The 10634-nt window shown below is 47.3% G+C and overlaps 1 protein-coding gene and 1 long non-coding RNA gene across 4 annotated transcripts in view; both read left to right on the top strand.

Annotated features, from left to right (window-relative positions):
* EMILIN1 (elastin microfibril interfacer 1) overlaps positions 1-2815 on the top strand; it is a 66246-nt gene extending 63431 nt beyond the window's left edge. For all 3 annotated transcript variants that reach the window (XM_066594305.1, XM_066594307.1, XM_066594306.1), the window contains one exon: positions 975-2815. In XM_066594305.1, the coding sequence (XP_066450402.1) occupies positions 975-1309 (335 nt within the window). In that variant the 3' untranslated portion in view covers positions 1310-2815. The remainder of the gene's footprint in view (positions 1-974) is intronic.
* Positions 2816-2902: 87 nt separating this feature from the next.
* Positions 2903-4652, top strand: LOC136618417 (uncharacterized). The gene is made up of 2 exons (XR_010790988.1): positions 2903-3170; positions 3208-4652. It is a non-coding gene; the product is annotated as an uncharacterized lncRNA (long non-coding RNA).
* The last annotated feature ends 5982 nt before the right edge of the window (positions 4653-10634 follow it).

Genomic DNA, 10634 nt, shown 5'->3' on the forward strand with positions numbered 1-10634 from the left:
AATCCCTTAATCCTGTAATAAATCCCTGGATCCTGTAATAAATCCCGGGTCTTGTAATAAATCCCTGGGTCCTGTAATAAATCCCTGGATCCTGTGATAAATCTCGGGTCTTGTTATAAATCCCCGGGTCCTGTAATAAATCCCGGGTCTTGTAATAAATCCCCGGGTCCTGTAATAAATGCCTGGGTCCTGTAATAAATCCCTGAATCCTGTAATAAATCCCTGGATCCTGTAATAAATCCCGGGTCTTGTAATAAATCCCTGGGTCCTGTAATAAATCCCCAGGTCCTGTAATAAATCCCTGGGTCCTGTAATAAATCCCTGGATCCTGTAATAAATCCCGGGTCTTGTAATAAATCCCTGGGTCCTGTAATAAATCCCCAGGTCCTGTAATAAATCCCTGGGTCCTGTAATAAATCCCCAGGTCCTGTAATAAATCCCTGGATCCTGTAATAAATCCCCAGGTCCTGTAATAAATCCCTGGGTCCTGTAATAAATCCCTGGATCCTGTAATAAATCCCGGGTCTTGTAATAAATCCCTGGGTCCTGTAATAAATCCCCAGGTCCTGTAATAAATGCCGGGTCCTGTAATAAATCCCCGGGTCCTGTAATAAATGCCGGGTCCTGTAATAAATGCCGGGTCCTGTAATAAATCCCCAGATCCTGTAATAAATCCCTGGATCCTGTAATAAATCTCGGGTCTTGTAATAAATCCCCGGGTCCTGTAATAAATCCCGGGTCTTGTAATAAATCCCCGGGTCCTGTAATAAATCCCCGGGTCCTGTAATAAATGCCGGGTCCTGTAATAAATGTCGGGTCCTGTAATAAATCCCTGGGTCCTGTAATAAATCCCGGGTCCTGACGGAGACTGGGGGGAGGATCATCATCCATTCGAACTTTTGACTTTCCTTTCTAGGACAGTAACATTAACCATGTGAGATCCTTCCAGTAACGATGCCACCTTCTCTTGGCAGGTATATTCACGGCACCTGTGGCTGGACGATACTACTTCAGTGCCATTTTAACTGGCTACAAAGATGAGAAGCTTGAAGCGGTCCTCTCCAAATCAAACACGGGCATTGCACGTGCGGACTCGGCGGGCTACCAGCCGGAGGGCCTGGAGAAGAAGCCCCTAGTGGAGGACAAGACCCCTCCCGGTGCCCTGGCTATCTTCAATATTATTCTGCCGCTGAACGCTGGGGACACCATCTGCATTGACCTGGTGACCGGACGCTTGGCCTATTCTGACGAGCCCCTGACAATCTTTAGTGGAATTCTCCTATACGAGGGGGAAGCAGATTATGAATAGACCATATTGGTTCAGCCCTTCTGAGAAGCTCATTCTCAAGGTAACCGGAAGGACAAAGAGATTTCATCATCAGTTTAAATACCTTTCATCTGTGAGAACTGTAGGGGCTTAAGAAGAATTAGGGGTCACCCCGTGCCCTCTGACACTGAGCCCCAGGGAGCACCGCAGAACGAGCCTGTCTTATCAGTATTACCACCACCATGTACCTCACTTCGTCACCCCCATGATAAAACCACTGACGTTACCCCGGCACCACGACTCCCAACGCTCACTCAACTGAGAACCAGTGACTGGCCGTCCATATATATGTGAACCTCCATGTACAGTCCGGTAGAGCCACCTACCACATCCCAATGCGGGTCAAAGGTATTTCACGTGGATGGGGGGGGTCTATGTTCTTGCACATGACCATATACAAGGAATGCTTCAATGTTGAAGGGTCTCAGTCATGACAGACTTCTATAACCCGTCCATCAAATGTCTTCTAAAGTCATCATTGAGAGCTGGCAGCAGAAGGGTACTCGGCCCGGAACCCCTCGTCTGTTATCAGAAGATGCCTTTAACATAAAACAATACCATGGAGGACAGCGCAGAAGATCTACAGTAAACTGACCATCTCATTGTTCAGAGCCTGCCAAACCAAGAGCACATAAAGGTTTAAGACCCCACATGACCCCCATGGACAGGACATAGCATGCACCACATAGCCAAAGCCCTCTACACTGCAGCTATTCACTCCGTGCGTATATATATATATATATATATATATATACATATATATAAGGCTGGGACATAGGTGGACTACTCCAGTATTCTACATGTAGTGCACATGTACAGAGCTAAAGACCTCACATCTCACGTCCGCACCCCCGCACAATACTTCTGCCTATTTATATATTTATAAGGAAGCATGAGACCTCATACTCTTTTGCCCTCAGATTCTCATTAGTCATTACCCCCCCCCCCCCCCCCCCCAGTCATTACCCCAGGACATCAGAGTCATAAAAGAAGAAATGGAGAAGAGGCTAGGAGATGGGAGAGCAATGAGATAACCTTTCTCAAAGTACTATAAATATACTTCCAATGCTGAGATAGAAGCCAAATGATGAGATAGATGTGCAGTAATAAGGTAGACCTGGAGTGAGGAGATAGATGGCAGAGGTAGACGTCGAGAGAGAAGGTAGACATCAAGGGATAAGATAAACATTGAGGGAGGAGGTAGACGTCGAGTGAGGAGGTAGATATCGTGTGAGGAGGTAGACATCAAGGGGAGACGTAGACATGTGAGGAAGTAGACGTCAATGGAGGAGGTAGACGTTGTGTGAGGAGGTAGACGTCAAGGGAGGAGGTAGACATCGAGGAATGAGGTAGACATCGAGGGAGGAGTTAGACGTCGAGGGAGGAGGTGAACGTCCAGTGAGGAGGTAGACGTTGAGTGAGGAGGTAGACGTCGAGTGATGATGTTGATGTTGAGTGATGATGTAGACGTCGATGGAGGAGATAGACGTTGAGTGAGGAGGTAGACATCGAGGAATTACGTAGACATTGAGGGTGGAGTTAGACGTCGAGGGAGGAGGTAGGTGTCGAGGGAGGAGGTAGACATCAAGTGAGGAGGTAGGCGTCGAGGGAGGAGGTAGACATCAAGTGAGGAGGCAGACGTCTAGGGAGGAGGTAGACGTCGAGTGATGATGTAGACGCTGAGGAAGGAGGTAAACATCAAACGAGGAGGTAGACGTCGAGTGAGGAGGTAGACGTCGAGGGATGATGCAGACATCAAGGGATGATGTAGACATTGAGGGAGGAGGTAGACGTCGAGTGATGATGTAGATGTCAAGGGATGATGTAGACGTCGAGTGAGGAGGTAGACGTCAATGATGATGTAGACGTAGAGGGAGGAGCTAGATGTCGAGTGAGGAGGTAGACGTTGAGTGAGAAGATAAGCTTTGAATCCTCGCAGTGTAGAGGTGTTAATTTAAGCTCCTGACCCTCAACCTACTGTGTGCCATTTTTAATATTGGGATCTACTTACATGGTAGAGGGACCTTTGGGCCACCCCATGCACTTACCTCTTTTCCTCTTATAGCTATACCTCTGAGACTAAATGATTGGTTAGTTTTGGACATGTGCAGAGCCTGTGATCTCTCTTAGAATCTTGATGTCAATGAGAACTAAGTTTCTCCAGTGCTATCTAATACAAACGTCCCAAACCAGGCAGATAGTATAAAATGCACATCGTGCTGCTTTTTCACTTCCCATTGACTTAAATATCTGAGTTGTTGTAATTGACTGTTGGAGAATTAATGGGTAAGACATCGGCTGTCATCCTCATGTACCAAATGTTGTCCAGAATGTGTGCGGACGTCCTCAGTCATGATGGGATCCATTCATTGCTGCTACATCCAACTCTATTACAAATATTACAGACAGCAATAGGAACATGAGGAAAATTAGGAGGGCATGCTCTATAAGTGAAAGCTGCACATGCTCTGCAAGGACAGAGGGATGACTCTACAATGGAGGACAAGACGCTCTACAAGGCAAGGTAGTATGCTCTCCAAGTGAAGGAGGTGCATGCTCTGCAAGTAACGGATGGACATTCTCTACAAGGGAATAATGGAAACACTGTACAAACGAAGGGTGGACATGCTCTTCAAGGTAGAGGACATGCTTTATAGAGGGGTGGGCATACTCTAAAAAGGAGTACGGCGTGCTTCACAAGGGAGGAGGGATGCTCCTCAAGTGAAGGATGGACATGCTCTACAAGGAAAGAGTAGATACATACTCTACAAGTGAATGGGGATATGCTCTACATGGGGGGGGTGTAGATGCATGCTCTACAAATGAAATGTGGGCATGCTCTTCAAGGGAGTGGGGCATGCTCTACAAGAGGATAGTTATACGAGCAAAGGGCAGACGCATGCTCTACAAATAAAACAGGACATGCCTTTGCATGGAAGGCACATATTTTTCCTGGGTTTTTTGGTTTTCATCTTTGTTTAGCCTTGTATCTTAGGATGTGACATCACCACTGTCCCTGACACATAATTAAGAGGTCATAGGTTCTGCTGACAATAAAATTCTTCATAGTCACAGTCACACAACTCCGTGTGGCCCCGTAAGGACGTCACACTCCAGGAGGCAGCTGTGCTTGTATGCTGTCATCTTATCTTTCTGGCTAGCTGCCTCCGTGATACCAAAAAGCTTGGGAGCCAGGATCTCCTGTGACCTGAGCACAACGTTCTCTTAAGCTGGATGTTGAGTTGTACCCTTATTATTGTTACTGTATCTTGCATTGTATAGTTTGGGATTTTCAATAAAGTTTATTGTTAAAAAAACCCAAAAAGCATAAAATGAATTAACTTGTCTGATGGAAACCGTAAAATAGGATATAAAAGATGTGTGAGGGGTCCTGAGGGTCTCGGACGCAATCGGTGGGAAGCACTACTACCTCGATCCACCACCCCAACTTACCTGTAGTTCTGGGGAGGTCAGATCTGGTACCAACACGTTACACTAGTCCTTGCCATCTGGACCATACTACCAGGAGGTGGTATTAAATACAAGCCAGGACATTGGCATTGTGGCCACATACATACCTAGCAGGTAGGTTCCCCATTTTTTCCACACCATTTTATGCACTTTTGAGATTAACTCTGGTCGGTAGCAGTAATGAGCATGTCCATGGTAATATGATACACTATGGTGACAACAGTCCCGGGTCGCACGTAGAAGGGGATGACATGGGATGTGAGTCACATTATTCCATCCGGTGTTGGCCCCTTTGCCCTCAATGACTCCAGTCACCCTTCACGGCCGCTTCCCACTAGATCCCCATAGATGCATGGAAGGATTTGCCTCCATTCCTGGAGGAGCTTCAGATAGTGATGTGGGATAATGGACATGTTGGGTGTGCACGGGTATGACGGTCTAGTCTGTCCCAAGGATGCTTGATGCGATTGAGATCCGGACTTTGGGTGGCCAATGAAGTCTGCAGACGTTCTGCTCCCCCACACTGTGTGCCGTATGACATGGAGCTTGGTCATGTTGGTGGAGACACGGAGCTGTACCAGAGTATTACCACAGGGGAGGGGATGCCACATTGTCCAAGATGTCTCTGTATTGGTGGATGGTGGACTTTACTATAACCAATAGCCCGTGTCCTTCATCCACCCATAACAGACCCTCCTCCAAACTTCACTGTTGGGACGATGATGTAATGTAGAAACCGCTCTTCAGACAACCATCACACCCAAGTGCCGCCATCTGATGGGAAGATGGTGGACTGTGATTCATCAGTCCACAACACTTGCTTCCGCTCACTTACGGTCTGTCCCTCCAAGCCCCATCGCAGGCGCCTCTGTGCAGTCACTGCTGTGATGTTATGTGCAGTCGCTCATCCGTGGTAACCCTTCACATGCTGTACCCTATGGATGGTTCTGGTACTAATGGATGTCCCAATGTCCTGTGAGACCCCCTGAGCGAGGGCAGACGATGTGTGTGATGTCTTCAGAGCTCCTACAAGGCTTTGCTGTCCATGTTCTGTCAGTTTACAAGGTCTCCCTGAACCTGGCGGCACGGCACACACCGGATGGCTTCCATCTCCCAATAACATGGCCAACAGTGGACTCTGGTAGGTCCAGAAGCTGCAATGTCCATACTGATTGGTTAATGACATCCCACCTCCAGACCCCGTTGTCAACTCTACACCTGGTGACATCCCACCACCAGACCCCATGTCAACTCTACACCTGGTGACATCCCACCTCCAGACCCCATTGTCGGCTCTACACCTGGTGACATCCCCTCACCAGACCCCATTGTCAGCTCTACACCTGGTGACATCCCCTCACCAGCCCCCTTGTCAACTCTACACCTGGTGACATCCCACCTCCAGACCCTGTTGTCAACTCTACACCCGGTGACATCGCCCCACCAGACCCCGTTGTCAGCACTACACCCGGTGACATCCCACCGCCAGACCCCATTGTCAGCTCTACACCTGGTGACATCGCCCCACCAGACCCCGTTGTCAGCACTACACCCGGTGACATCCCACCGCCAGACCCCATTGTCAGCTCTACACCTGGTGACATCGCCCCACCAGACCCCGTTGTCAGCACTACACCCGGTGACATCCCACCGCCAGACCCCATTGTCAGCTCTACACCAGGTGACATCGCCCACCACCAAACCCCGTTGTCAGGTCCTTTATACCTAAGACACATTACCTGGCCGCACCGGATGTTGGGGGGCCAATACGTTCGTCAACATAGTGTATGCGTCATGTATTTAGTAATGTATTCGAATCATACAATCTGTTTGCTTATTTCTTCCTCTATGCATATAGATTCTGCCAGCTTAGATGGCTGTTCTTGCCAGTCTCATAGACTTAGGAATGTCAGTAGGAATGCTTAACCTCTGCTTAATTCATAGAATCCTAGCCTGGTAGACTTAGAAGGGACCTCCAGGGTCATCCGGTCCAACCCCCTGCTCAGTGCAGGATCCCTAAATCATCCCGGATAGATGTCTGTCCAGCCTTTGTTTGAACACTTCCATTGAAGGAGAACTCCCCACCTCCCGTGGCAACCTGTTCCACTCATTGATCCCCCTCACTGTCTAATATCTAATCTGTGTCTCCTCCCTGTCAGTCTCATCCCATTGCTTCTAGTCTTTCCTTGTACAGATGAGAATAGGGCTGATCCCTCTGCACTGTGACGGCCCTTCAGATATTTGTAGACCGCTATTAAGTCTCCTCTCAGCCTTCTCTTCTGCTAAACATTCCCAGATCCTTTAACCGTTCCTCATAGGACATGATTTGCAGACCGCTCACCATCTTGGTAACTCTTCTCTGGGCTTGCTCCAGGTTGTCTGTGTCTTTTATAAATGAGTTTCAGAAGGTTTGATGTTCACAATCTGCACAACCCCTGGATTACAGGACCAGTGCTCTAACCCCTGAGCTATGAAGCCTGCTTACATTCAAACTCCTCCTAAGGGCAGATCTGTGACTTCCATTCTAGTGATAAATGTATATGGCTGGAAAGCTCCTTTAAGAAGGCTGGAGCTACAGATCTTCTGCTTCAGGAGAACTACAGCAGTATTTGCCCTCAAAGGCACGACACCCAATCTTCACCCAGTAACCCTGTTCATCGTGGAGCACTAAGTCATTACCGAGGATGTTCAGTACTAGAAGAACATGGCTCTGCATGTGAGCTTCCTGACAACAGGGGAGTTTTGTAGCAGAGATGTCAGGAAGGAGAATCTGGGTGCCATTAACCCTATCCAATCCACTGTCTGACATCTGAAGACATTCTGATTGAAGGCTGTACAGCTGCGATGTCGGAAGACGTCTGGCAGGGTATTCTTACAGTATACTACTGGCTGCTTTGTTGTCAGGGGCCTCTCCAGCATGTCCCATACCGCAGTACTGGCTCTAGCCAGTAGATGGTGCCATTGTATAATGGCAGAAAGAGAAAGCCCCCTAGGAAACCCTGCATCCATTGTCTTCAGCCCCCTCCACTCATCTGATCCTCTGGACTGGATAATAATCATCATATGATGGAGCGTCCTCACCGTCATCTCCTCCACATCTACAGAACGAGGACCATGATGATCCCCAGATGATAGAACATGTCCACCATGACCTTCTCCATATATACAGAACCAGGACCATGATAATTCCTGGATGATAAAAATGTGATTGTTCCCAGCAAGAGAAACCATGTAATCCTGTAGATATGAGAACTTTTAGTGGCGAACTAAAATGCATGATGTAATAATAGCGAGCTTCCGAACCAACGCAGGGTTCTTCTTCAGGCTTATGGATTGGATCTGAAGAGGCACGGATATTTATACACACTTATAACATACATACTTATGACAAGGCACAGAAGCCTGAAGCCTGAAGAAGACCCCTGCGTTGGTTGGAAGCTCACTATAACATCATGTATTATTGTTGGCCATTATAAGGTATCATATCTACAAGATTACGTCGTTTCTCTTGCTGGGAACAATCACATTTTTCTCTACTGGCGACACGGTACCAGATCTTTGTTTTCATTATTCCTGCATGATGGAACGTTTCCACCATGACCTCCTCCACATAGACAGGACTAAGGCAATGATAATAATCTCCGGTTAATGGAACATATCCACTATCAGCCTCCTCACATATACAGAACCATGACAATGACATAATCCTCAGATGATGGAACATCTCCACCTTCACATGTAAGGTGTCTGAGGAACCTGGGTGCACATCCACATCTGCCATAAACTGGCATCTTCCTCTGTTAAACAATATGCCATCAAATTCCACATGCTGGCTTTGAATTAAACCTGGAACACTTTTTCTTTGGTGGTGACATCTCCCCTGGAGGGGCTGGCAGGGCATATCAAAGATGAACTAGCCCTACAAGGCACTTTTACTTCAGGTGGGCTGCACCTCTCTATAATAATAAAGAGATGGCGGCAGCATCAAAGGTGTAGAGTAAAATCCAAGTTCCTTTTATTGCTCCATGTCATTAAAAAGGCAACGTTTCCACTACATGTCTTTATCAAGGCTTCTCCTAATGACATGGAGCAATAAAAGGAACTTGGATTTCACTCTACACCTTTGATGCTGCCGCCTTTATTATTATGGATTCATCTTGGGGATTGAAGGTCCATGATCCCACTTTTTGGTGGCTGTGCCTAAGTAGACCTCACCCTGCTTTGGGATTCGCTCTTGGGTGCTGCCGGACACCTGCATACTGGATTGGGCTGCACCTCTCTGTCTTCAAAGTAAAGGCCCAGGAGATTGTCTCTTTTTTTTAATTATTATTATTCTTTATTTATTCAGGAAAGACATCTACAAGTTCAACCGACGGGGCTGTAGTAAACCTTTGTTACAGAGTAAGAGTTGACCAGTGTTAGTTGTTACAGAAGCAAAACCTTTCTTGATTTTTTCTCAATGAAGGTTGGGATGATGGGGAAGGTAAGGGTAGGAGGGGTATGTGGGGGGAGGGGGAGGGGATTGGGGGGAGGGGAGAACATCAATTGTTATATTGTAACCTCTAACTCCATAGGAAAATCCTGAGACGAGTGAAACATGCAGGTTCTGTTTGAATTAAATTGTAGCTAAAGAGACTGTATGCCATTTAGTGGGATGTAGAGGGGGGGGGGGGGGGGGCCTGGCCATTGGCCCCATATTTTTTTGAATTGCTCGTGTGTTCTACATGACCAACTTGTCATTTCTTCGAAGCGGCGTATTTCGTTTACCTTCGCTATCCATTCCGTGTAGGTGGGAGCTGTTGGTTGGAGCCATGCTAGGGGAATTATAGCTTTCGCTGCTGATATGAGGTGACTAATCAGATTGGTTTTTGAGGGCTTATAGGTTGCTGACGGTTTTGCTAAGAACACATGTTCCGGGTGGAGAGTAAATGATCTGCGGGTTATTTCGCGTATTTTATTTTTGACTTGGCTCCAAAAGGGCCTAATTCGTGGACATGACCCCCATATGTGTATAAAGGAGCCTACATGCTCATTACATCTCCAGCACAGATTAGTGTTAGAGAGTTTATATGCATATGGGGTTTTATACCATCTAGTGATAAGCTTATAGTGGTTCTCTTGTAATTCGGTGCATCTAGAATATCCGTGTGAGTTGTTCAATATGAATTTCACCTCTTTGTCTGATAAGTTAAAGGGGTTGTCCCGCGCCGAAACGGGTTTTTTTGTTTTTTTTCAATAGCCCCCCCCCCCCCCTGTTCAGCGCAAGACAAACCCGATGCATGTGTTGAAAAAAAAAACCGGATAGTGCTTACCCGAATCCCCGTGCTCCGGTGACTTCTTACTTACCTTGCGAAGATGGCCGCCGGGATCTTCACCCTCGGTGGACCGCAGGGCTTCTGTGCGGTCCATTGCCGATTCCAGCCTCCTGATTGGCTGGAATCGGCACACGTGACGGGGCGGAGCTACGATGAGCAGCTCTCCAGCACGAGCGGCCCCATTCAACACGGAGAAGACCGGACTGCGCAAGCGCGTCTAATCGGCGATTAGACGCTGAAGTTAGATGGCACCATGGAGACGAGGACGCTAGCAACGGAACAGGTAAGTGAATAACTTCTGTATGGCTCATAATTAATGCACAATGTACATTACAAAGTGCATTAATATGGCAATACAGAAGTGTATAGACCCACTTGGTGCCGCGGGACAACCCCTTTAATTCCGAGCTCCATCTCCCAGGATCTGATGTATGCTGGTCTAGATGTTTCTTGATGGGTTATGAATTTCTTTTTTAGGAGAGCTAGTTTCCTACTTTGAGTGGTTCGAGTTTCGACATTTC

This window comes from Eleutherodactylus coqui, chromosome 1 (assembly GCF_035609145.1).
Source record: "Eleutherodactylus coqui strain aEleCoq1 chromosome 1, aEleCoq1.hap1, whole genome shotgun sequence".
In the NCBI taxonomy this organism is placed as follows: Eukaryota; Metazoa; Chordata; class Amphibia; order Anura; family Eleutherodactylidae; genus Eleutherodactylus; species Eleutherodactylus coqui.